This window comes from Anolis sagrei, chromosome 1 (genome assembly GCF_037176765.1).
Source record: "Anolis sagrei isolate rAnoSag1 chromosome 1, rAnoSag1.mat, whole genome shotgun sequence".
In the NCBI taxonomy this organism is placed as follows: Eukaryota; Metazoa; Chordata; class Lepidosauria; order Squamata; family Dactyloidae; genus Anolis; species Anolis sagrei.
Genome location: NC_090021.1, coordinates 211,780,588 through 211,804,179, shown reverse-complemented (window position 1 = coordinate 211,804,179; position 23,592 = coordinate 211,780,588). Strand labels below are relative to the sequence as shown.

General features: G+C 39.0%; 1 protein-coding gene across 7 annotated transcripts in view; it reads right to left on the bottom strand.

The window, feature by feature from the left end:
• LOC132766860 (von Willebrand factor D and EGF domain-containing protein-like) overlaps positions 1–23,592 on the bottom strand; it is a 324,994-nt gene that overhangs the window by 211,927 nt on the left and 89,475 nt on the right. For 5 of the 7 annotated variants that reach the window (XM_067472855.1, XM_067472881.1, XM_067472890.1 and 2 more), the window contains exons 3-5: positions 20,857–21,085; positions 14,863–14,928; positions 11,087–11,319 (exon numbers count right to left, since the gene is read on the bottom strand). The exons of 1 other annotated variant lie outside the window; for it this stretch is intronic. In XM_067472855.1, the coding sequence (XP_067328956.1) occupies positions 11,087–11,319; positions 14,863–14,928; positions 20,857–21,085 (528 nt within the window). The remainder of the gene's footprint in view (positions 1–11,086; positions 11,320–14,862; positions 14,929–20,856; positions 21,086–23,592) is intronic. One more of the 7 variants, XM_067472861.1, reaches the window with a different exon arrangement.

The window sequence follows — 23,592 nt, the reverse complement described above, 5'->3', positions numbered from 1 at the left end:
AATTGTTCGTGATTTTTCTTTTAGCAGTTACTTCTTCATAACCACCTATCAAGTTTTTTTCTTAAGCATTTACAGCCATAAGATTCCATCCAGTAATTCCTTGAACTTGATAAAATCATCTTTCCTGAAAGCCAATATCTGTGTCTTTGTTGTGTCTCATAATTATGAATTTTGGCATTACATGGTCATTCCAGGACCACAACACATTTCTCAATTCATCTTGCTGACATAGGACCCATCCAGACAGGCCCATACCTCGGGACCCTGTCTGGGTTTTTACTGGAGATGTCCAAATGACACCACTGGTAAAAAACAATTAATTCAGAGCAAAGCAGAGTTTTTGCTGCTTTGTTCCAAATTAATAAAACACCTGGTAAGATCTGTATCTTATGTAAGATCTGGTTCTCATCCGTTGTGGGCCCTGTGTGGATTGGGCCCGGGGACCGCGTCAACGATTCCCGGGTTTAATCCACACAGCCATCTCATTTTTTCAGACTCTAGGAAATCCCTCCCCTTCTCCTCACATGCCATTTTGACACATCAGAAGAAATGACAAGTAGGCTCTGTGCCTGGCTTCAGCTTTAAGTAAGTTTTAGGGCTTAAATTTGGGGTTTATGGGGTAGCTGCCTGCTATCCCGGTTACAATCGAGTTAGTATCTGGCCACCCGGGAGGGAGAATCTCAGATTTGGGGTGGGCTGTGTAGACAGGAATGCAGGTGGGCTATATAGACAGGAATGTTGACCTCTTTCATGAGAGCCACTAGTTTGTATTTGCTTCAAGTGTAGTCACTCAGCAAAGTTTTCTGGCAAGAAGAGAAACATTGGCCACACATTGCAGCAGACAATAACAGATCCTTCTCTCTCCATTCCTGCGGTTATTTTTTCACTGCTTTCAGACTGTAATAACTCTTACTGATATGATTGTGTGCACCATGTATCACACACCACTGGCCCTCAGAGACTGAGCTCCAAAGACTGGGGGAGCAGTTATATACAGCTAGTGGCTGCTAGCTCCATCCCTAAGTGTGTCAAAAAAAGCCACAGTAGAAGAAGATAATTTGCTTTAACTCAACATTTCAAGGCTTAGAATAAAGTAAAGAGTGGGAACAGACTGGAAGAAAAAAATGCTTTCGGCAACCTATTTATGTAGGTCCACATAGCAGTTGGAATGGACTATGCCAAAATATTTAAATATCCTTTGTTTCTGCATTAAAAAACCCACAGGGATCCAACTTCTACTGACCTTTCCTGAGAGTTGCATCCATCTCGTCAACCCCATTCAGATAGTCATGGGGATATGGGTCATGGGGTAACCTGGGTACAATTATTTGGTTAAGGACCCAATCCTACCATTTCTATGAGGGACTGCTGTAGCCTATCAATTAAAAGACTATATTGCCTTGCTGGCAATGACCACTTTCCACATGATTTACAACTAAGAAATTCAAGAAGTTCACCTTAAAATTCTCTCTCATACCAAATAATGTTTTGGGGAAGCCTGAAATTACACCCTGTTCCTACTCCAAACACAATGTCATTCACAAGATTATGGCCAATGTGAAAAATGACTGATGAAGTAGGTCATTTTTAAAAGCTTATGCTGTGATAAAACTGTGTTAGTCTTTCAAGTATTGGCTTGCTGTGAGTTTTCCAGGCTGTATGGCTATGTTTCAGAAGCATTCTCTCCTGACGTTTCACCCACATCTATGGCAAGCATCCTCAGAAGTTGAATGGTCTGTTGGAAAGTAGGCAAGTGAGATTTACATATCTGTGGAATGTCCAGGGTGGGAGAAAGAACTCTTGTCTATTTGAGGCAAGTGTGAATGTTGCAATTGGCCACCTTGATTAGCATCGAATGGCCTTGCAGCTTCAAAGCCCGGCTCCTTCCTGCCTGGGGAAATCCTTTGTTGGGAAGTGTTAATTGGCCCTGATGGTTTCTTGTCTGGAATTTCTCTGTTATCTGAGTGATTTTAGAGTTTTGGTAAGATTTTGTTAATTTTCATGGTATCCACCTGTGTAGGTTTCCTGTAAACCGTGTGGTCCAATTGTTGATTGGGTTTGCATATGACTAGGACATCTAGAAATGGCAGTTTTCCTTCATTTTCTTTTCCCACAGTGAATTAGATGTTTGGGTGGATGCTGTTGAGGTGGTCCAGGAATTTGTTTAGGCCTTCTTCTCCATGGCTCTAAATGGCAAAGGTGTCATTCACATATTTAAACCATATAGTGGGTTTTTTGTTGCTTTTTCATATACAAATTTTGCTATGACTGAGCTGAGAGGGCTCTCCATGGCTACTCCAGCTTTCTGTCCATGGAATTCATTGTTCCATTGGAAGTAACATTTGGTGAGGCAATGATGAAACAGGGCTGTGATGTCTTCTGGGAAATTCTGGTTGATTAGTATGATGGTATCTGCTACTGGGAATATGGTAAATAGAGACACCACATTGAAGATGATCAGTTTGTCATTGGTGTTCAGCTTGATGTTGCGGATTTTTTCTATGGAGTGGCCGGAGTCCTTGATGTGGTGCCACACAGTTTACAAAAAACCTACACACATGGATAAAACTCCAACCATCGCCCAAGTCACAAAAGAAACACAATTGAAGCCTTGGCAGACAGTTAAAAAAAATCTGTGAACCCGATCTCCTCCAAGGTGAACTAATTCACATAAACTGGGCTCTACAGGCCAAATGATACTCTATTACCGACATCAGAAGAGTTGCAAGACCAAGCCATGAGAGTAAAGACAAAGATCCACCTAGAGGAAAAGTGTTTTTATCATAAATCAAGGGAACCACTGTCCGCATAGGGAAACTGATGAAGAAACACAACCTAAAAAACTAACTACAGACCCACTAAGAAAATCCAAAAAATGCTACATTCAGCAAAGGACAAGAGGGATCCTCTCACCTCTGCAGGACTCTACCATATCCCAAGAAGCTGTGGACAAGGCTACATAGGGACCACTAAATGCAGCTCCCAAACAAGAATCAAGGAACATGAAAGGCACTGCAGACTACTTCAACCAGAGAAGTCAGCCATAGCAGAGCACCTGGTGAACCAACCTGGACACAGCATATGATTTGAGAACACAGAAATGCTGGACCCCTCTAACAACACAATGTCAGACTACTCAGAGAAGCCATTGAAATCCACAAGCATGTGGACAATTTCAACAGAAAGGAGGAAATCATGAAAATGAACAAAATCTGGCTATCGTTATTTAAAAAAACCCGGAAATCAGGACAGTAAAAAAAAAAAACACTCAGAAAAAGGGGAATTCTGGACATTAAAAATCAGGGCTAGCTGACACCTCCCAACAAAGGATTCCCCCAGACAGGAAGCAGACAGGCTTTGAAGCTGCAAGGCCATTCAATGCTAATCAAAGTGGCCAATTGCAAAATTCAGACTTTCCTCAAACAGATAAGAGTTCTTTCTCCTGCCCTGGACATTCCACAGATATTTAAACACTCCACTGCCTAGTTTCCATCAGACTTCACAACCTCTGAGAATGTCTGCCATAGATGTGGGTGAAAAGTCAGGAGAGAATGCTTCTGAAACATGGCCATACGGTCGGGAAAACTCATACCAACCCATTGATTCTGGCCATGAAAGCCTTTGAGAACACTTTCAAGTATTGTTTTTGCCGCAATAGTGTACCACAGGTAACACATAGAAACTCTTCATAGCTGACAATGTTAAACATTCCAGTGAGGAAAATCTAATAAAAAAGCAATATTGCATTCATACAGAACAAAGTAATATTCCAGGGGTCGATTTCCTTTCTTTGTGGTGGTTGACATTTCAAAGCAATATTGTTATCAATGGAGTCTGAAAAATCTGCTTTAAAAATCTCTTTCCAGAAATACCACTTGAACATGGAACGACAACCGCAGGTGCTGTTTGTTTGTTTGTTATTTGAAAGATTGATTTGTTTCTTCATTCTGGGGGGGGGGGGGACCCTTCAGTAGCACGGTATCAGTTCTGAAAATGAATAAACATCACAAAGTCCTTTTTCCTCATGGTAGTTTTTGTCACTTCTTGCAAGGTGACATTCAGACTTCTGCAGAGTTATCATTTAAACACAAGGCTACAAGCAATGGAGTATCAACTCAGAGGTAGATAAAAATATTATAGATAGATAGAGCATGGATGTGGGTGTGTGTATCATACTTAAATTATTGTATTGGATACATATGTGTTCAATACAACAATTTAACTACGAATGTAATCTGTAACTCAGCTGGTGTTTCTGGGCTCACTAAGGAAGCTCTTATTATTATTATTATTATTATTAATAATAATAATAATAATAACAACAACAACAACAACAACATTTATTTATATACCACCCTCCCCAAGAGGACTCAGGACAGTTTCCAACATAAGGCAAAGCATTCAACTGTTAAAAGAAGCAGCATACAACAAAATCAAACATTTTGTTTATGTTAAAACATAAACATAAATCCTATTAAAACAGTCAGAATTTTTTTAAAATCCATTCATTTATAACCCAAGCCATGGAGGAAAACCTTCTTTGGAAAGCTAAAGTTGTTGTTTATGTTGCAGGGAGAGGGCACTTACTACCTCTCCAACCAGTGGTTTCTTCCTTCCCACCCATCTTGTAGTGGGGAAACTGGTTTGGCCAAGCCTGGGGCATGCAAATCCTTGCCTCCTCCATGAAAGGCAGGTTGAGCAGGTCAAGGAACAAGGAGGGAACCCGAGCAAATAAGGAGGGAACACTCAGGTGTTCCATGCAACAAGGAACAACTTTGGACACCACTTAGGTCAATCTTTCTACTGTTCCTCTATTTCAGACTGCATATATTTAATGTAAAAATGGTGAAGGGGCAAGGAGGAGGACAAAAGTGAGGCCTTCCTAGTATTCTGTCCAGGAACATGCTGGGGCATCTTGTCCCATTTATAGAGCCCTGTTCCCTCCTGAGATGTCATTTTAAGAACAGAGGCGCAGAATACACATAAAAACCTCTAGCCATTTCATAAACTTATTATGCAATGCACAGGTTGGGACATTTTCAAAAATGTTCTATGCTCCAAACTGCCTGAACTCACCCACCAACCTATCACTTTTCCCTAGCTATATAACGGATAAATGCCAACAGGAGGCACTGTTATATCACTTCTGGTTTCCATGTTGGGAGATATGTGGCCCAAGAGAGGATTTTTTTGTTTGTTCAGGCAGGCATGAGTAGGGTGGGAGGAACTGGTTCCTATGCATATATGTACCAGAATCCCCAACCTTGAATTTTGCATTGTATTTTTTCCATTCTCTTCCCCAAAAGGAAAAGATAATTTATAACAGTGGGATGGAATTTCAGTAGACTATTTTTCAAGATCAAACTTTAAGACTGGCTATATATTATGTGCTTTCTTTACAATAGCAATTCATTGTTACAAGGTAACATCATGTGGCACATGTCTATAAAGGAATTTATTCTCCACTTCTTCAGTGAAATTGATCCAATGCTCAAATGAGTCACCTTTTGGACTAAAATATCTAGAACGCACTAGCCAACATGGCTATTGACTTAGCTGGCTGGGAGTTTTGGGGATCTAGAGTCCAAAACCTCCTTTTGCAGATTGTGAATGTATATGTTATCCAGTATTTGAAAAACATTATTCTCCCCAAATGAGGAATATATGTGAGGTGTTAGTTATAAGAATTGTGAACTTAAACAATTTGAAAGTATTTCTTACTTGGTATCCTTTCTAAGTTTGGATTCCTCCCCCGCTTTTTCTTGCTACTCAGACATACTTTCCTCTCAATAATCAGATATGTGTGTTGGTCACTGATCTGCAGTTTTGACAGTTTGTCACATAATTATTAAGATAGCTTCTTTCACAGGTTTCTTGCCTTCAGCTGAATATTGGCTCCTGCTCTGTAACTCGACAATCGGACACTTTTCCTCTCCACTTATCATTTCATCATTTCAAGAGAAAGAGGGGAGGGGGATGAAAAAAGTTCCCTACAGGCTATGCAAAGACAACATTGATGGACTATACACTGTTGATGTTTTATTTTTCTCCTTATGTTTCTCAATCAAATAAAATCCTACTTACCTCTCAAACCTAGAGATTAATGGACTGGAATGTGCCCAGTTACAGCAGATGGACTTCTGCAGGAGTACAGTTGGTGGCATTCAGTAAGTTAAAGTCAATGGTGTGATGAATCCGCTCCTGGTTTTACTCTGACCTTTAAAAGAGCTATCCACGCTGATGAATCTGTTTTGTGAATACAGCTCAGCATGCCAGAAAGCTCAATGAAACGTCAGAGAAAAATCCAAATAAAGTCAATTGATGTAGAAGCTCATGACCACCATGATGTGGTAAGGTTGTTTGGTTTTGCAAGGGAAGTAAAGGACTGCATAAATGTGCCAAAATCTGCATTTTAATAAATGTTTTGAGAGAAAAGAACATGTTCCAATATGTATTGAGTGATTAATTAAAAGCACATTTTGTTAGGTTTTTAAAGATTCCAGATTCATTACAGGTAAAGAATGCCAAAATGGCCTAGATAGAAATATGGATGGATTTGAAGCTGTGAATGACTTGTGCTTCTGAGGTTTATTAGAATGGGACTATGAGTGTTGCCGTAAATGGGGGTGGGGTGGATGTAACAGCTAGGGATCAGGGCTGTTCATTAGCCCCTTCTCGTACTCATGAGAATCCACATGGCTCTCTACTTCTCCACCTTCAAAATAAAAAATTACCATTTTTTTCAGCACTAACCCAGCCAAAGTGCTATAGTGGCTTGTAGTTGATTCCAATATGTCTTGGACGTTCCTTGGTCCATTTTTCAACAAGTCAATTGAAAAACGTTTGAGGGTGTTATATGGGCAGATGCCCCGTTGGCAGCCCTTGGATGAGATTTTTCCCACTCTGCTATAAATGAAAGGTAGGGATTAGGAGATGACTACTGCTTGTGTGGTTCACTGGTTTATCCAAGTCCTGCTGAGCAGTGATGCACCTGGACTTAAGAAGGCAATAACACACTCCCAAATGAGGTAAGATCTGCTCCCTCCCTCCTGGCTTTCAGAAAGAAATTAAAATCATGGCTTTGGGACCAGGTCTTCGGACAGTAGATGTTTGTAGAGTTTAAAGGACATGGACTAGAATGACAATACTAGTGTATTGAATATAGGAACATGGAACAATGGATTATGAGATTGGATCTTGATTCTACCTATGAGACGCTAATGAGATGTCATAGTTATGTTCAACTGATTGTTTATTATATCATTGTTTTTAACTGTTTTTAAACTCTTTTTATGATGTTGAGCATTGAATTTTGCTATTGTTAACTGCTTTGAGTCACCCAAGGGCTGAGAAAAGCAGTATATAAATGAAGTAAATAAATAAATGGGTTTGACTTGATAAAGTATTAATTCCTAAGTATCAAAATCCTCCCAAAAGCAATGTGTGTATGTGTGTGTATAAAACTACTGCTCTATTCTCAAGGCCTATTATTGAAAAGTAAGACTTCCATTTCTCTCTACAATGTATATTAATCAGCTCTTCTTCTAATACAAATGAAGTGGTAAGTTCATTTATTCTAAGTGGCTGATATATGTCTGTACAAAGCAAATGGGGGCTGGGGAGTGGGGAAAGCAATTTTGCACAAGTCACCTCACTGCATGAACTTTTGAATTGCTGCACAGAGCAAAACCTGCCCGGTTTCTTCATCACATCCTGCTTTCTTAGCATTATCTCTTGTACATACTGTGCCTGCTGTAATTTACAGATGGCTGTACCTCCTGGTATAGAATGACCTCTGTCAGTATAATCTAAACAGGTCTTGGGACTGTTACAGTTTCAAATCAGATGAAATGGTTTACGTTGAGTATTTACTATGGAAAGGAATTGCCGTCTTATAGGTTTATTTATTAAAGCTGCAGCAGTTTGGCTAACATTTTGCTGCAGGCATCATTTCTCCAACGACATAATTGGGACCTAAAGTATGGAGAAATTTGCTCTCAGAAACATTATGAAGAAATGGCTGTGGCTATTTAATCTAAAGAGATGCTAATAAAAGTTCAAACTCAATTGGACTACTAAAGCTCAACGACTCTATTAAAGCTATGAGTATAAACAACATCTTGATGGTTATTCTGTGTTGTGTGCAGACGATATTATCAAGGGGGTTTAAAGGAATAGAAAGTAGTACAGATGGATATCAGTCATCTAGAAGCAGAGTTTGACCTTTTTTCATTCTCCTTGATTCATAGTGGTCGTGCTTTTAGAGAAATAAGATGATACATAGATCCTGCTCCCTAGAAAATATAAAATAACAAAACTAACAGACTCTGTCACTAGCAACAACCATCTAATTCTGCAATACTATCAGCAAAAAGGGATGCATAGAACAGGATGGATATTATAGCAAATGTCTTGCTTATGATGTTCAGGTGAAGGCAGAGTTCCTGAATCAGAAGATATATTGTATATATAATTTCCAATCCCACTCCTCCTCTACTGTATCCCTCCACCGAACACAACCATTTCCTGGATGGTGTTGAGCAAGGAGAACAGCAGCAAAAATTCTCCTAGAAGCATGCACAACAATGGCATCATTCTCAAGACTTCTGATACCAAATTATGGCCTCTAGGATGTCCAAAATGTGAACAACTATGATGCACATTATGCCATCACAGTTCACTAACAAGCTACTAGCAAATGTCCTCAGTCATGAAATCATACCAGTCATGTTGCAATGCAGATGACATAGAAAGGCATCAGGACTAAATTGTGTGTGTTGTTGTTTTAATATGTTCAAAGCACTAGATGTTTAAAACCTCAAAGTCTTTATGATATCACTGAAAAGTCAGTATTATTACCTCAATATTACCTAAATGGATATTATTGTGTACTGAGGCAGAAAGGGAGCGAGAGAGAGAAGGAAGGAGGGAGGGAGCATAGTTTGCCTAGCGTATTAAAAATAGAACTGGGAACTTTCTCATTTGTGCAGCAATTAGATTGGAAATGTGGGAGTAATATTCTTGATATTATTTGGGTTGATCTGCAAAGTTATGATAAGCATTCCTCAACTTATTTGCATTTTGTAATGTCAGAATATCATCTTGGTATTTTCAGTGCTATTCCACATTGAGAGGAAAACCAATCATTGAGTGCCTCAAGCTTTGTAAGCACATGTCAAAAGTAAGACACTGCTTCTAAGCCGTTAACCTTTCCCCATAAGGACAATAGGTTTTTGGTGGAATCTGTGGACAGGTTTAGTATTTCAGGTAGAACCTGTCTACAAACCCAGTCACAGAAACAGAATCATAGAAACATGGAGTTTAAAAAGAGCATATGGGTCATCCAGTCCAACCCCTACCATGCAGGAATAATGAAACATGCCATAACTCTCATTTTCTTTTACACAAATGTGAAGATAATGTTTTCATTAGGACCAGAGAGGGATTAGATCTATCCCTTTCCATCATGATATTTTCTTGTGCCTGTTCCCTGCTGCCATTTACTTTTAGAAATGTAATTTGCTACCAAATCTAATTTGACCCTTAATGTGGTTCTTGTGGAATATAGCACAACATTGGGCTACTCTATAAGAAGCCAATATTTTTTCATTGTCTTGGTAAAAAAATAAATTTTGTTGAGTTTCTTTTCTCAGGAATTCTATGCTCTCTCAAATGTTATTCAAGTCACATTCCTTCATATCAAACTGTTTTTTTTAAGCAAAGCGCACCTATGAAGGTGACCTAGATTATACTATTGGGTAAAGACCAATGAGATTTTGAGTTGTGTCAAAAGGAGTATAATGTCTAGATCAAGGGAAGTTATGATGCCTCTCTATTCTGCTTTAGTTAGGCCTCACCTGGAATACTGTGTCCAATTCTGGGCACCACAATTTAAGCTGGAAGTTGTTCAGAGGAGGGCAATTAAGATGATTAAAGATCTGGAGACCATGCTCTATGTAGAGTGGCTAAAGAGCTGGGTACATTTAACCTGAAGATAAGAAGGTTGAGAGGAGAGATGATTGCCACATTTAAATATTTGAAAGAATGTCATAAGAAAGAAGGAGCCATGGGAGAAAAGAGGGATTAAATAAATAAATAAATAAATAAGTTGTTTTTTGCTGCCCTGGAGACTAGGACTTGGAACAATTGGTTCAAATTGCAAGAAAGGAGATTCCACCTGAATATTAGAAGTAGCTTCCAGAATGCAAGAGCTGTTCAACAGTGGAACTCAGAGTGTGGTGGAAGCTCCTTCCTTGGAAGCTTTTAAACAGAGGCTGGATGGCCATCTGTTAGGGGTACTTTGATTGTGCTTTCCCTTCATGGCAAGGGGTTGGACTAGATGGCCCATGTGGTCTCTTCGAAATCTATTATTCTATGATTCTATGAAAGGGTGTGTTCCAGCTCTACATGTTTTTGTGAGGAGTTTTTTCCCATAAGAAATAAGGGATATCAAGCTATGACTTCACTAAGAAAAAAAAAATATCTGCATGTGGTTTATGTAAATGGTATCATTTGGACATTTAGTGTGCTTTTTGTGCAGATTAGTTATCACATACACCATTTCCTAAACATCAGTGGAAAACGTTATCCAGAGGTCAAAGAATGCTATTCTGGAATCTGGCTGGTTTCCTGAGTCTACATTCCATAATTAAGTCAATGGCATATAGTTTTAAGCAAAAAAGCATAAGACTATAGAGTAGAAAGCCTACACTGGGTCTCCGTTGCAATAGTGTTGTCACAAAGCACAGTTACTGTTAATCATATAAATGAATGTTTTCCTACTACATTTTTTTAAAAGGCAGGACTGTGATATATAACAAAAAAGAATGTTCTGATAAATAAATTGGAGACAGTACATGCACTGCAGATAATGTATTGGGATGCTGGGGATTCTAAACTTGATAAATAGTATTTAATAACTCTCCTTTAAAATATACTCCTGTTTCGGCATCATCTTTTATATTCAGGCCAAATTCAGACTCAGGAGAACAAAGTTAATAAGAGACAAACCAAAAAAGAAAACTACAGCAGGATTCAGTTCCTCTCAATGTTTGACCTTGTTTTTCTGAGTTCAAGAAAGCATTACCGTATCTCCCAATCTGAAATTAACTCCATCCATCTCCACATAAGAAAGTGTCTGCAATGTTGTCTCATGATGAAGCTGTTCTTTCATGCTGGATGTGGAAAGGCGTGACCAGACCACCATGTAACCCATAGAATAATCTGAAGGTGCACTGCTGAAAATGCATTTGAGGTAGGTACGGCCTCCTACAAGCTCAGGAGTGACAACTGGCTTTAAAGATGGATCCTGTAAATTTCCTGGGTAGAAGGGAAAAAACAGATGGTTGCATGAGCTATCTAAGCTGGATCATCAAATTAAAACAAAGCAAGTAACTCCCAAAAATATACAGAGAAAAGGTAATTCTCAAAAATAGAGAGATATTTCAGGGCCGACTGCTATAGATCTTCCTCTACATTGATAAACACAGAAAGAGAAAGGTCAAATAGTAACTAAAAGCAATGAGACAATGAAGAATGTTGAGAAAGGTTTTCCAACATTTGGAAAGCAACAGATGAGGAGTTATTCCTTCTTTTGCTGAATAACATTTCACTGGGTGGGGATTAATAGTCTATATTTCTTTCTGTTCCTTTTGAACCAGCATCTTGAGGCCTCTGCCTAGATTTCATGAGTAAACAACACTCCACCTCCCTCCTAGCAGCAAAGAATCAGCATTTCAGATGTGTGAATACATCCAAATGGTATGACTGCTGAGATCAAAAGTGTGCTGTACTAAAATGAATACACCATTGGAATACAGAAATAATGTATTTTAAGCTGCTAGCTGCAAGAAAGGCTGCTGACTAGAGGGTCAACAGTTCGAAGCCACAAGTTGGGATGAGCTCCCAATTGTCAGTCCTAGCTCCTGTCTACCTAGAATTTCAAAAGCATACGAGTAGATCGATAGGTACCGCCTTGGCGAGAAGGTAAAAGGGCGCCCCTTGTAGACATGCCAGCATGTCTATGGACAACAGGCTCCTTCGGCATGGAAAATGCAACAATTATCTGTACATTGTATGTCATTGTTCATGCAAAAAGGCATTGAATGTTTGCCTTATATGTGTACTAATCCACCCTGAGTCCCTCCGGGGAGATAAAGAATAATTGAAATAAAGTGCATTGAATATTAAATGACTAGACCCTAACAACATCTAACCCACATAATCTAATAGAGCTAGGGGTGGGCAATTTGATCGATTTTAGTTCTTTATCTCTGGTTTAAAGAATCAAAGTAACAATTAACTAACTTTTTTGAGTTACAAGAGAGTGAGTTTCAATTGAATATTAGAAGGAAAATCTTGAAAGTAAGACTGGTTCTGCAACAGAACCTATTGAGCAAGGATGAGATCTGAACAGCTTTCCAAAAGAATGAATGCTTGGATATCCTGCATTTAGCTGGAGTTTTGAGTCAATGATCCTTACAACTCTGTTTCTATGATTTTTAAAGAGATTATTTGATTTTATGCTACATATTTATGTTCTTATTGCTCAATTTAGAATAAAACTAAAGAGATCAGGGAAAATCCACAGACCAGTTAGATATGATCTCACTAACATTCCTAGCGAATATACAGTGGAAGTGAAGAACAGATTTAAAGGACTAGATTTAGTAAACAGAGTCCCAGAAGAACTATGGACAGAAGTCCGCGACATTGTTCAGGAGGCGGCAACAAAGTATGTCCCAAAGAAAAAGAAAACCAAGAAGGCTAAATGGTTGTCTGCTGAGACACTGGAAGTAGCCCAAGAAAGGAGGAAAGCAAAAGGAAACAGGGATAAGGGGAGATATGCCCAGTTAAAAGCGCAATTCCAGAGGTTAGCGAGAAGAGATTAGGAACTATTTTTAAATAAGCAATGCATGGAAGTGGAAGAAGACAACAGAATAGGAAGGACAAGAGACCTCTTCCAGAAAATTAGAAACATTGGAAAATTAGAAACATTTCAGGCAAAAATTGGTATGATAAGAAACAAAGATGGCAGGGACCTAACAGAAGTTGAAGAGATCAAGAGAAGGTGGCAAGACTATACAGAAGATCTGTATAGGAAGGATAATAATATCAAGGATAGCTTTGACGGTGCGGTGAATGAATTAGAACCAGATATCCTGAGGAGTGAGGTTGAATGGGCCTTAAGAAGCATTGCTAACAACAAGGCAGCAGGAGACGACGGGATACCAGCTGAACTGTTTAAAATCTTAAAAGATGATGCTGTCAAGGTGATGCATGCCATATGCCAGCAAATATGGAAAACACAAGAATGGCCATCAGACTGGAAAAATCAACTTATATCCCCATACCAAAAAAGGGAAATGCGAAAGACTGCTCAAACTTCCGTACAGTGGCCCTTATTTCTCATGCCAGTAAGGTAATGCTCAAGATCCTGCAAGGAAGACTCCAGCAATACATGGAGCGAGAGTTGCCAGACGTTCAAGCTGGGTTTAGAAAAGGCAGAGGAACGAGAGACCAGATTGCCAATATCCGCTGGATAATGAAGAAAGGCAGGGAGTTTCAGAAGGACATCTATTTCTGCTTCATTGACTATTCTAAAGCCTTTGACTGTGTGGATCATAATAAATTGTGGCAAGTTCTTGGTGGGATGGGCATCCCAAGCCACCTTGTCTCTCTCCTGAGGAATCTGTACAAGGACCAAGTGGCAACAGTATGAACTGACCACGGAACAACAGACTGGTTCAAGATTGGGAAAGGCGTACGGCAGGGCTGCATACTCTCACCCAACCTTTTTAACTTGTATGCAGAACACATCATGCGATATGCGGAGCTTGATGAATGCAAAGCTGGAGTGAAAATTGCTGGAAGAAACATTAACAACCTCAGATATACAGATGACACCACTCTGATGGCCGAAAGCGAGGAGGAGCTGAGGAGCCTTCTAATCAAGGTGAAAGAAGAAAGCGCAAAAGCTGGGTTGCAGCTAAACATAAAAAAAACCAAGATTATGGCAACAAGAATGATTGACAACTGGAAAATAGAGGGAGAAATGTGAAGGCCGTGACAGACTTTGTATTTCTAGGTGCAAAGATTACTGCGGATGCAGACTGTGCCCAGGAAATCAGAAGATGCTTACTTCTTGGGAGGAGAGCAATGTCCAGTCTCGATAAAATAGTAAAGAGTAGAGACATCAGACTGGCAACAAAGATCCGCCTAGTCAAAGCCATGGTATTCCCTGTAGTCACCTACGGATGTGAGAGCTGGACCTTAGGGAAGGCTGAGCGAAGGAAGATAGATGCTTTTGAACTGTGGTGTTGGAGGAAAGTTCTGAGAGTGCCTTGGACTGCGAGAAGATCCAAACAGTCCATCCTCCAAGAAATAGGGCCCGACTGCTCACTGGAGGGAAGGATACTGGAGACAAAGCGGAAGTACTTTGGCCACATCATGAGGAGACAGGAAAGCCTAGAGAAGACAATTATGCTGGGGAAAGTGGAAGGGAAAAGGAAGAGGGGCCAACCAAGGGCAAGATGGATGGATGGCATCCTTGAGGTGACTGGACTGACTTTGAAGGAGCTGGGGGTGTTGACAGCCGACAGGGAGCTCTGGCATGGGCTGGTCCATGAGGTCACGAAGATTTGGAGATGACTGAACGAATGAACAACAACAATTTATGTGCTGAGATCAAAACCCTCATGCCGAAGTATTTTTTTTCTCTGTTGTCCCATCCTATAAGTGATACCAACAGGTTGCATGGGTATTGTGGATTCTGGGATGACTTTTTAATCAACCTTTGGATCCCAACATCTGTAGTATCCAAATAAAAGATAAACTTAATTTGTAGTAATGTTATAAAATTACCTTGAAATGTATCTTCTAATTCCATTTCTGCAGAACCAAAGTAGTTTACTTCTGATCCTTCAACAACTAAAGGAATAAAATAAGATTAGTATGGCACTTTCATATGATGAACTAGGGCCTTAGGGTTATTTAGAATTATACATATTTATGTATGCAGGAACATGTCACTTATATAAGACACGTGCTTTTGGAAGCTGAAATACATGGGAGTGAGAATCAAGAAAAAGTATTTATTGATTTTTTGTACATCTCAAGGAAACACAGTGGGTCACATTCCCTAGGGAGAGAAACAATACTGGCTGGAATACTATTGATTCCAGTTGCACAATGAATCACGTCATTATCCTGCAAACACTTGCCAGGCTGCAGCTGTTGCAATTGACAGGGGTTTGTTCCCCTGTCATTTGTGAAGCAGCTGACTGACAGTGTCACTCACTCTGTATATGATCTCTAGTGTGATTGTAGTGGCTGCTTCCTGCTAAATGGGATTGGGGAAATTTCACGGTTATTAATAGTCAAAAGAAGTGCATAACTATAGGTTATATACTTGTAATTACCCTAGAAAACCCCACAAATTAGTCTTGTTTCCTGGTTTTAGATAAATGGGAATAATAATATAGTATTAAGAATTTTGTGCATTTTCTGCATAATATTGTCAGAGGCCAAATGCTTCAGGAAATGTTTCTGCATGATAATACATGCTGCATTTTTCAGAAAAACATCTTAAGCACAAAAAATGCACAAAGAAATATACACAAGACGGATGTTTTCTGTAAGAAGAAGAAAAAAACATGTAACTGTCTAAAAACCATTTTTTAAATTTAAAACATAACAATTATCTCCCTGGAATGTGTATTTCTATGCAGAATAATTTCAAGAAATATTTTGGGATTTGGTGAAAACAGCACAGAAATGTTCATTTTCTACATAGCAGAGAGGAAATATGGAATTATGCATTTTTCCTTGAAAGGACAAAATAGTCAAATATTAATATCCCAAAATATACTTCTACCCTTCATAGCTGTTAAGCCAAAACACATAAATTATAATCAAATCTTCACATTTGACTACAGAAAGCAAACAATGAATTATCCCTAATTTATTATCTTTTACCTATTGAAGGATATGTGTATGTAATGGCAGTCATAGCCTAATTTACACATAAAAGTTAGCACTTTTAAGATTCATTGTTTGTAATGGGAACTCCTCTTAGCTTTCACATTGGGGGCAGCTTCTATTGACTGAGGCATCTGCTTGTTCTGTTTTGATGGCTGAATTTTATCTTTTGATGACTGGAGGATATGGAGGAATTAGTGTGTAAGGCTTCCTTACAGCTTATCCTCACTGACAATTGGTGGTGCAGATTGCAAATCAAGCACTGGCAACATAAGACATAAGAGTCTTGGGCAGTCCTCAAGTTATGAACAAGATAGGTTCTGTAGGTCTGTTCTCAAGCTGAATTTGTATGTAAGTCAGAATAGGTACATTTTAAAGTGTAACACCAGCCACACACACACACATATAGGGAAGGGTGAACACCTCTGTGGTGTTTGTTTTACTGTCTGTGCCTCTGTTCAGAAGATTCCACCTCATTTTTTTGTCAATGTGAGAATTGGATTCAGTGGAAACACCTTTTCCCCATGATAACTCTTTCAGGAGTGGATTTCCCTTCTGAGGGGCAGATTTCTCTCCATTCCTGTTATCTAGCTCCTGTTCATAACTATAATGTTTGTCACTTGGGGACTGCCTGGACTCTGCTACCCACACATACCTTAGGTATCAATTCAAGTCTTTCCCCACCATTCACTGTACAATTATTATTATTATTATTATTATTATTATTATTATTATTATTATTATTCAGCATTCAGAGTGGCATTTGTACTTCTCCCACCTGGCATTTTTTTTGGTTGTTACTCAAAAATAATGTTGATTCTTCTAGGACAAACTACTCAAAAATGGGATACTTCTCTTTTAAAAAAAGTAAGAATAAGATAGAGAGAGAGAGAGAGAGAGAGAGTTATATTCTCCCCTAGCAGGGGGGAGAAATATTGCCTACCCAGTAGGGAGAGGCTAAAGAACCAGAAGGGGTCCAAAAGGAGGAGAATCTTGGGGACAATAGTGAGCATGTACATCAGAGAATGGCAGGGAAGAAGGAAGGGAGAGAGGGATAGCTAGGGGGGCGGGGGCAATGAATATAGTCACTACACAGATTGTGCAGGGAGTGGTGAATAACCTCTGAGTCTCATTTACTCCAGGCTCTGCTGTCGCAGTTAATTTGGTGGTGCAACATTACTGGCAGACTACGGCCACTTGTGGATTGAAATGGAGCCACTGGTTGTCCTCAAGGAAGTTCTCTGTCCGTTTTAAATGCTTGCTTAAAAGACCATTGTAAAGAACGTATCAATGCCACCAATAAAATGTAAAGACGTGGTGTTAATCCCACCAAATGGGACCACCAAAAATGTAAGAAAGTTCCTAGACTGCTATTAAATTAAACTGCCACCAATAAGTCTAGAGACGCTGGTCTTAAAGTCTCTATTTATCCCTATTTGCGTTGTGAGGTGACTTTGGTAGAGTGGAATGCACCGAACGTAAAATCAATGGAGGAGGCAGATTTAAAATACAAAGAGAACAAGTTTATTATTAAACAAAGCGTAATTGTTGCAATATTGAGATGTTGAGCTTGGCATATGCTTGATGGTTACAAAATGGCTTGGTTGAGATACATTCAGGCTTTAGATGTTACAATCTTATAAACTCCTTCTTCAGTGAAGTGCTTTATTATTTCAGTGTTCCCTGTTGTGAATATTCACACTGTTTGTCCTCTACCGGATCAAACCACTGATCTCCAGTCTTCCACCACTGGCGATCCTAAAACCCCCTCTGTTAGATTCTTTTTAACTCAAGCAATCTAACGAGGTTTCCCTTCAGCTCCCTTGCTGAAGAAATATTCACAAACACTAAAACTAACTGAATCTATACTGCTTCACTCCACAGAGCCCTAACTGACTCTGCCCTCTTCTCAGGGTCTCATCCTCCTGACTAAACTACTTTTCCAGAGTCCTATCTGACTCTGCTCCTCCTCTCAGGGTCTCATCCTCCTGACTGAAAATTAACTTTCACTTTCAAACCTTTTTCTCCTTAAGCTCCGCCCACCTCCTCTTCTTGCCTTGTCACCATGGCAACCTATCTCTCACAGCTAGGACATGGCAACCAATGTAAAACATAAATACAGTTTAAACACATTATAAATAACACTTTATAATAAACATATCTCTACAACCATTTAGTACCAATGCCTCTTGAAGATACAGTTGCAACCATCATTGGATTCCATCATCCTGGTTAATGACTGGCCAGTCTGTAATTTTCTTTTTTTACTAATAACCAAAAGTGGATCACTCCATGATGAAGCTGATTTTTAATCTTTCCCCATCTAGTCTGATTTTGAAAATGAAACAGATTTGGTCTTATTGCTCCTCCATGTGGTACATTGTATTGGTATAGTTCTCAGTTTTTTTAAAAAAAAATCCAAAATTTGTCCCAGATTATTTTTTGGCACTTCCTAGCAGTTTGTTTTATCCTCAAATGATTTTCTCTTTCATTTTGAGAAATATTGGAACCAATACTTCCCTCTCCTTTTAGAGCAATACTGCTGTAGTGCACCAGTGCATCAGTGAAATGACACTTTTGCATTAAAACACTGTAACTATATCATTATGATTCTAAGAAACCTTTTTTTTTTAAGTCACAATAGCACATTTCCCCTTCAAAGCATATATTTTCCTCAGCAAAACATACAGTACTTTATGTAGTCTGTAGGAATACCCTAGGGGAAATCCAAGAAATTGCCACAAAAGCATACATACATATATGGGGAAAATAGGCACAAAGGGATCAACAATGGGTAAAAATGAAAAATCCAATGAACTATATCAAAAGGACTCACATTTCATTGGAACAATTTGAAAGAAATCTTCATTGCCTTGGAGAACTACCTAACAAATCTAGACAGAGATTTGATTGTTCAAAACACCTAACAGGAAACATTAATTTTTAGTTTTGTTATTCATTAATCACTTCATCACACTAGAGAGAAAAAATCCACTTAAAATCCAGTTTCTGCAGAATTCTGGGGTTTGTAGTTTAGCGAGGGTCTTAAAGTGTGATGAGGCCCGTCCTAATATTTGATGCATACATCATTTTGAAAGCTCAAGATAGTACTGAAAAATTGTAGAAAAAATATATAATAAATAAATAAAGTGTAAGTGCTGCCTGTTGTAAGGCCACCTTAAGTCCCCACCAAAGTGAGAAAGGCAGGGTATAAATATGGAAAATAATAAATGTAAATCTTCTGTTGAAATAATTGAGATGTAACTGAGGGACTAACGAGTACAATGTCATTAATATATATGCTTTCAACTTTACAAAGCACAAGCAAAAACCTCATTCCCTTCCTCTATAATCTAATCAACAAAAGCACTAAGCCCAAAGAAACAGCAGAAAAGGAGAAAAGAAGTGTAGGCAGAGATTGTCAGTAAAAGAATATGTAATTATTTCAATGACATATGGTTTGCTTCATTAGAACAGTGCAAAGGAACTAAAGGAATGTGCCAAAAGCTTCATCAAAAAGTAAAGATTTTAAAGAAGTAAAGTCAGATATCTTCACACAGGTATTTTATGAAGAAGGTCCAAGCACAAGAAACAGAAAAGGAAAAATAAGGAAGGTATCATTTCAAAGATAAACCTGACTGCAATTCTAAGTGTAATATCTGATTTGTCTTTCTATACACACCAAGAGTTAATGGGACTGCAGAGAAGGTTTGCTAGTGATGAGAGACAGCTCTATATAGTGATGGACAGAAGGTAGAAACAGCAGATTTTGGGAAAGTAGTAACTGTAGTTTTCCTTTTGCTGAATCCATGAGAACTAACATGCACTGTAAAATTCAGGTAGCAGAGGAATAATTCTCTGTGTCTCTAGGAGACTCCTGTAGGGGAATCATTTCTTGCAATCTATATGCACTTGAACACTCTGAGTTCAGGAGGTGTAACAGAGCGAATAAGGAATCATTCTCTGCTATCCCTTTTGATCCCTGAGTGCACAACACAATCTAGAACTCTTCCAGTAAGGTCATTGTGATTTCTAATAGAAAAAAAATTAATGAGTTGGCCAAAAGCTATTCAGCTATTCCTTATCTCTCACATTTCCAAAGCCTTCCCATTTCTCTTTTAGCAGTGCAAACCTAGCGATATCTGCTCAGAAATAAGACTCATGGAATTCAATAGGAATTATTCTCAATATATAAGCCACCTCATTACAAAGGGCTAAAACCAGCGGCATGCACTGATTTTAACTCAGATAATCTATTGAGCCAACTGGCTCCCATCACAAGACACCATGCCAGCTTGGTGGGTGGAGAAGGGCAGAGTTGGTGTATGTCGCTGGCAGGGCAACATGGGAATGCTCCAGTGTTGCCATATACTCTATGAGGGAAAGCCACATGCACCACACATGGTCATGCTTCCCCCATGTGATCACCCTCAGTTAGATCTGGGATGTGGGGTGCCAGATTCCCCACGCGCTTATACAAACTGGCATGCTGCTGACCGCAAGACCTCTGATGAGATTGTAAGTATCTACTTACATTACATCCATCTTGGAGACACCACCCTCAAACAAGAATGACATAAATAACAAAAATCAAATCAGTTAGATTTATAGTTTAACCAAACACACCAGTACAATTTATGTATGGGGGTAAACTAGGTAATTATATCTTGGCATTTTGCTGCAGGTACAATTTTGCCAAAGTAACAAGAGCTATTCATTAAAAATATCTTGGCCACTTAACAGTGTATTAGCTGCCTCTTATTGGGAGCAAATCTTAGCTTGCAAAGTCATGGGCATCTATACTGCAATAACAGGACCTTCTGACATTTAACCAAAGCTAGAATTTAGCAACAATTGCATTCATAAAGAGCAACCCACCTTCTGCACAGTAGCCCATACACCCTTGAGTCGGTTGCAAGAGATAAACCAAAAACTCCCCGCAGTGTCTAACTGATATGGGTATCCGGAACAGACAACAGTCTTTGGTACTTCCGAAAAAGAACTGCCAGGTTGCACAGGCTGTTAAATGTTTCCTCTCACCAGGAAGTGGGAGGGAGTCATAATCAAGTGACAGCCACACTGGAGCTTGTGTCCCACATTTGTTCATCTGTAGAAAAATATATACACTTTCAATTAGTTGTTTGTATTTCTTCTGGATATTGTTTGTCTTTTTAAGTGCCATTACCCCCCCCCCCCTCCACACACACACACCACCACACACCACCACCACCACCTCCACCACCAGTAAGATGGGAGTCTAAAAGAAAAGGAGATAAGGCAGAAGGCACAAATCCTGCTTCCATCTCAAGTTCTCACCAATGAGAATAAAAAATCAGGATCATTGTGAGACATTATGCTGCCTAGCAAAAAGAACAAGGTTCCATCTCCATTCCAGATAGAAAAACTGCTTGGATTACTTTGGCAGTAGAGATGTAATCACCAAATTAGGAAGCAATGAACAGATTAAGCCATTTTCTTCCTGCTGTGAAAATGTCTGCACAGTTTTCAAAGAATACTCACAGGTTGTGACTTATTTTCTGCAGTTTTCTGTGTAGAAAATGCTGTAATTAGGGACATCTTTGCAAAATTCACACATTTCTGTTTTCAACAAACAGCTTTAATAAGGAGATCACTTACTAAAGACCAGGACCCTGTCATTTAATCAGTAAGCAGCTATGCAAAAAGATCTTTTAATGAGGTATATATGCTGCACTTTGATTCTTAGTGTCATATTTTCAAATGATTGTATGGTGTTTAAAATAATTGATATGTTTATATGAGATAGAATCCTATTGTGTAGTTGCAAATGTGTAGCTACCACAGTTGCACAGCTACATAGTGAACTCTGGTTTGTCTTCTACTCTTGCTTCTTGGAAATTAGTTGTTGCAATCGATGAAGTTTATTTCCCTTATTTTGGGAGGCAGCTGGGTTGCACTTCCATTCCTCTTTCACATTGGAAATTGCCTTTGCAAGTGGGGGAAGTGGGAATGTCAGTCACCTCCTTCTAAAGTGATAGACAATAAACTTCTATTGACTGCAGAAGCCACTTCCTGGTAAGTGGAATTAAGGGACTTTCATGGTCCCTATGAGTCCTATGAGATTTGTAGGGATGATAAATGTCATGCAATTAAGTACCTGTAATTCCACATTATGACTTTGTAACTCCCCAACAGGATTTCAGCCAAGACCATTTTCTATAGATAGATAGATTCTGTATTTCACCAAATCTAAGGCGCCATCGAATATATGGTGCACCCCCTCTTTGAAATTTCAATTTTAGAAAAAAAACTTTTAGACTTTTTTTAGAATTCACTCTGCATATCAATACTTTTTAAATTTCCTCTGCCTCCCCAACAGTCTAACCTCGAAGGGAGTAAGGGGAGGAAGGACCCCAGCCCCAATGGCTTGCTCAGCCCCCACAATTCACCATTCAATCTAAAGTGCCCCCCTTTTTTGAGATCCTAAAATGGGAAAAGGTGTTCCATAGATTTCATGAAATATAGTGTGTGTGTGTGGAGAGAGAGAGAGAGAGAGTTTTAATTCATGTGCCTTTAAACTGAGTCACGATGGGTGCCATTTGAGAGAAAGATAACATAAAGAAAATTATCTCTGCATTCATTTGAAAACAGTCAACCATTGGCTTCCCTCCATTTGAGGCCAATGTATAATTAGCCTAAGGTTTCAGATAGAATTTGACTGCATTGCCACCCTTTCTCACCCACATTGATTACAAATTATCTACTCATCATATATTACATCATGAGGTTATTGGCAAATATTTTAGTGCTTTAGTAGGCAAAACTTTCTTAGTTGAAACTTTTAAGAGGCCAGTGTTGGAACATAACAAACATGGAATGGATCAGGATAACTTGTGCTTCAGGATTCCCATACATTTCATGGTGCAAAATTTCATTGTCATATAATTCACTACTATGAACAGCTTCTTTGAAATTTGTGTGAAAACCCAAAGTCTGTTCACCACCATATGGACACTACCAACCACAGCTGTGAAATATCACCTCCTCCCTCATTAGCCTTTTCAGAATTTGATATCCAGATTTGTCCATCAAGATATGTCTAGTTAATGTGTACACAAATATGGTTTCCATATACTCTATTTTACAGAGGAAAGTTTTTTTATGTGAAAAATTGCTAAAAAATGTTTCTCCTTTTGAAGGCATTCCCTATTTGAAGAGCTGGCCAGTCCAATAAAGATAAAAATAAAGAACCATAAAGAAGAAGATTAGCAATTTTGGAGCTGCCAATCAGCAGTTAACAACTAAATAGGAGACCCAACATGCATATAAGGCAGCTGGTCACACTCTTCCTCACACAAGTGAGGTGTAGTTTAATGTAGAGTAATTCTGATATTATAAAAATTGCTAATTTACATCTTTGTATCTCAACTAATATCTGTAGATTCATCCAATTTCTTTCTTGTCTTGTATCATTTTTTATGATAAGAGCCTAACGTACAGGGTTTTCTGCATAGCAGCCCCTTGACAATTGAGGTCTATCACAAGAAAGGCCAGATCAACATCTATTCTGGAATCCTCGACATGCGAGTGCAGAGAAGAGCAAACCACAGACCACCTGCTGCAATGCAACCTGAG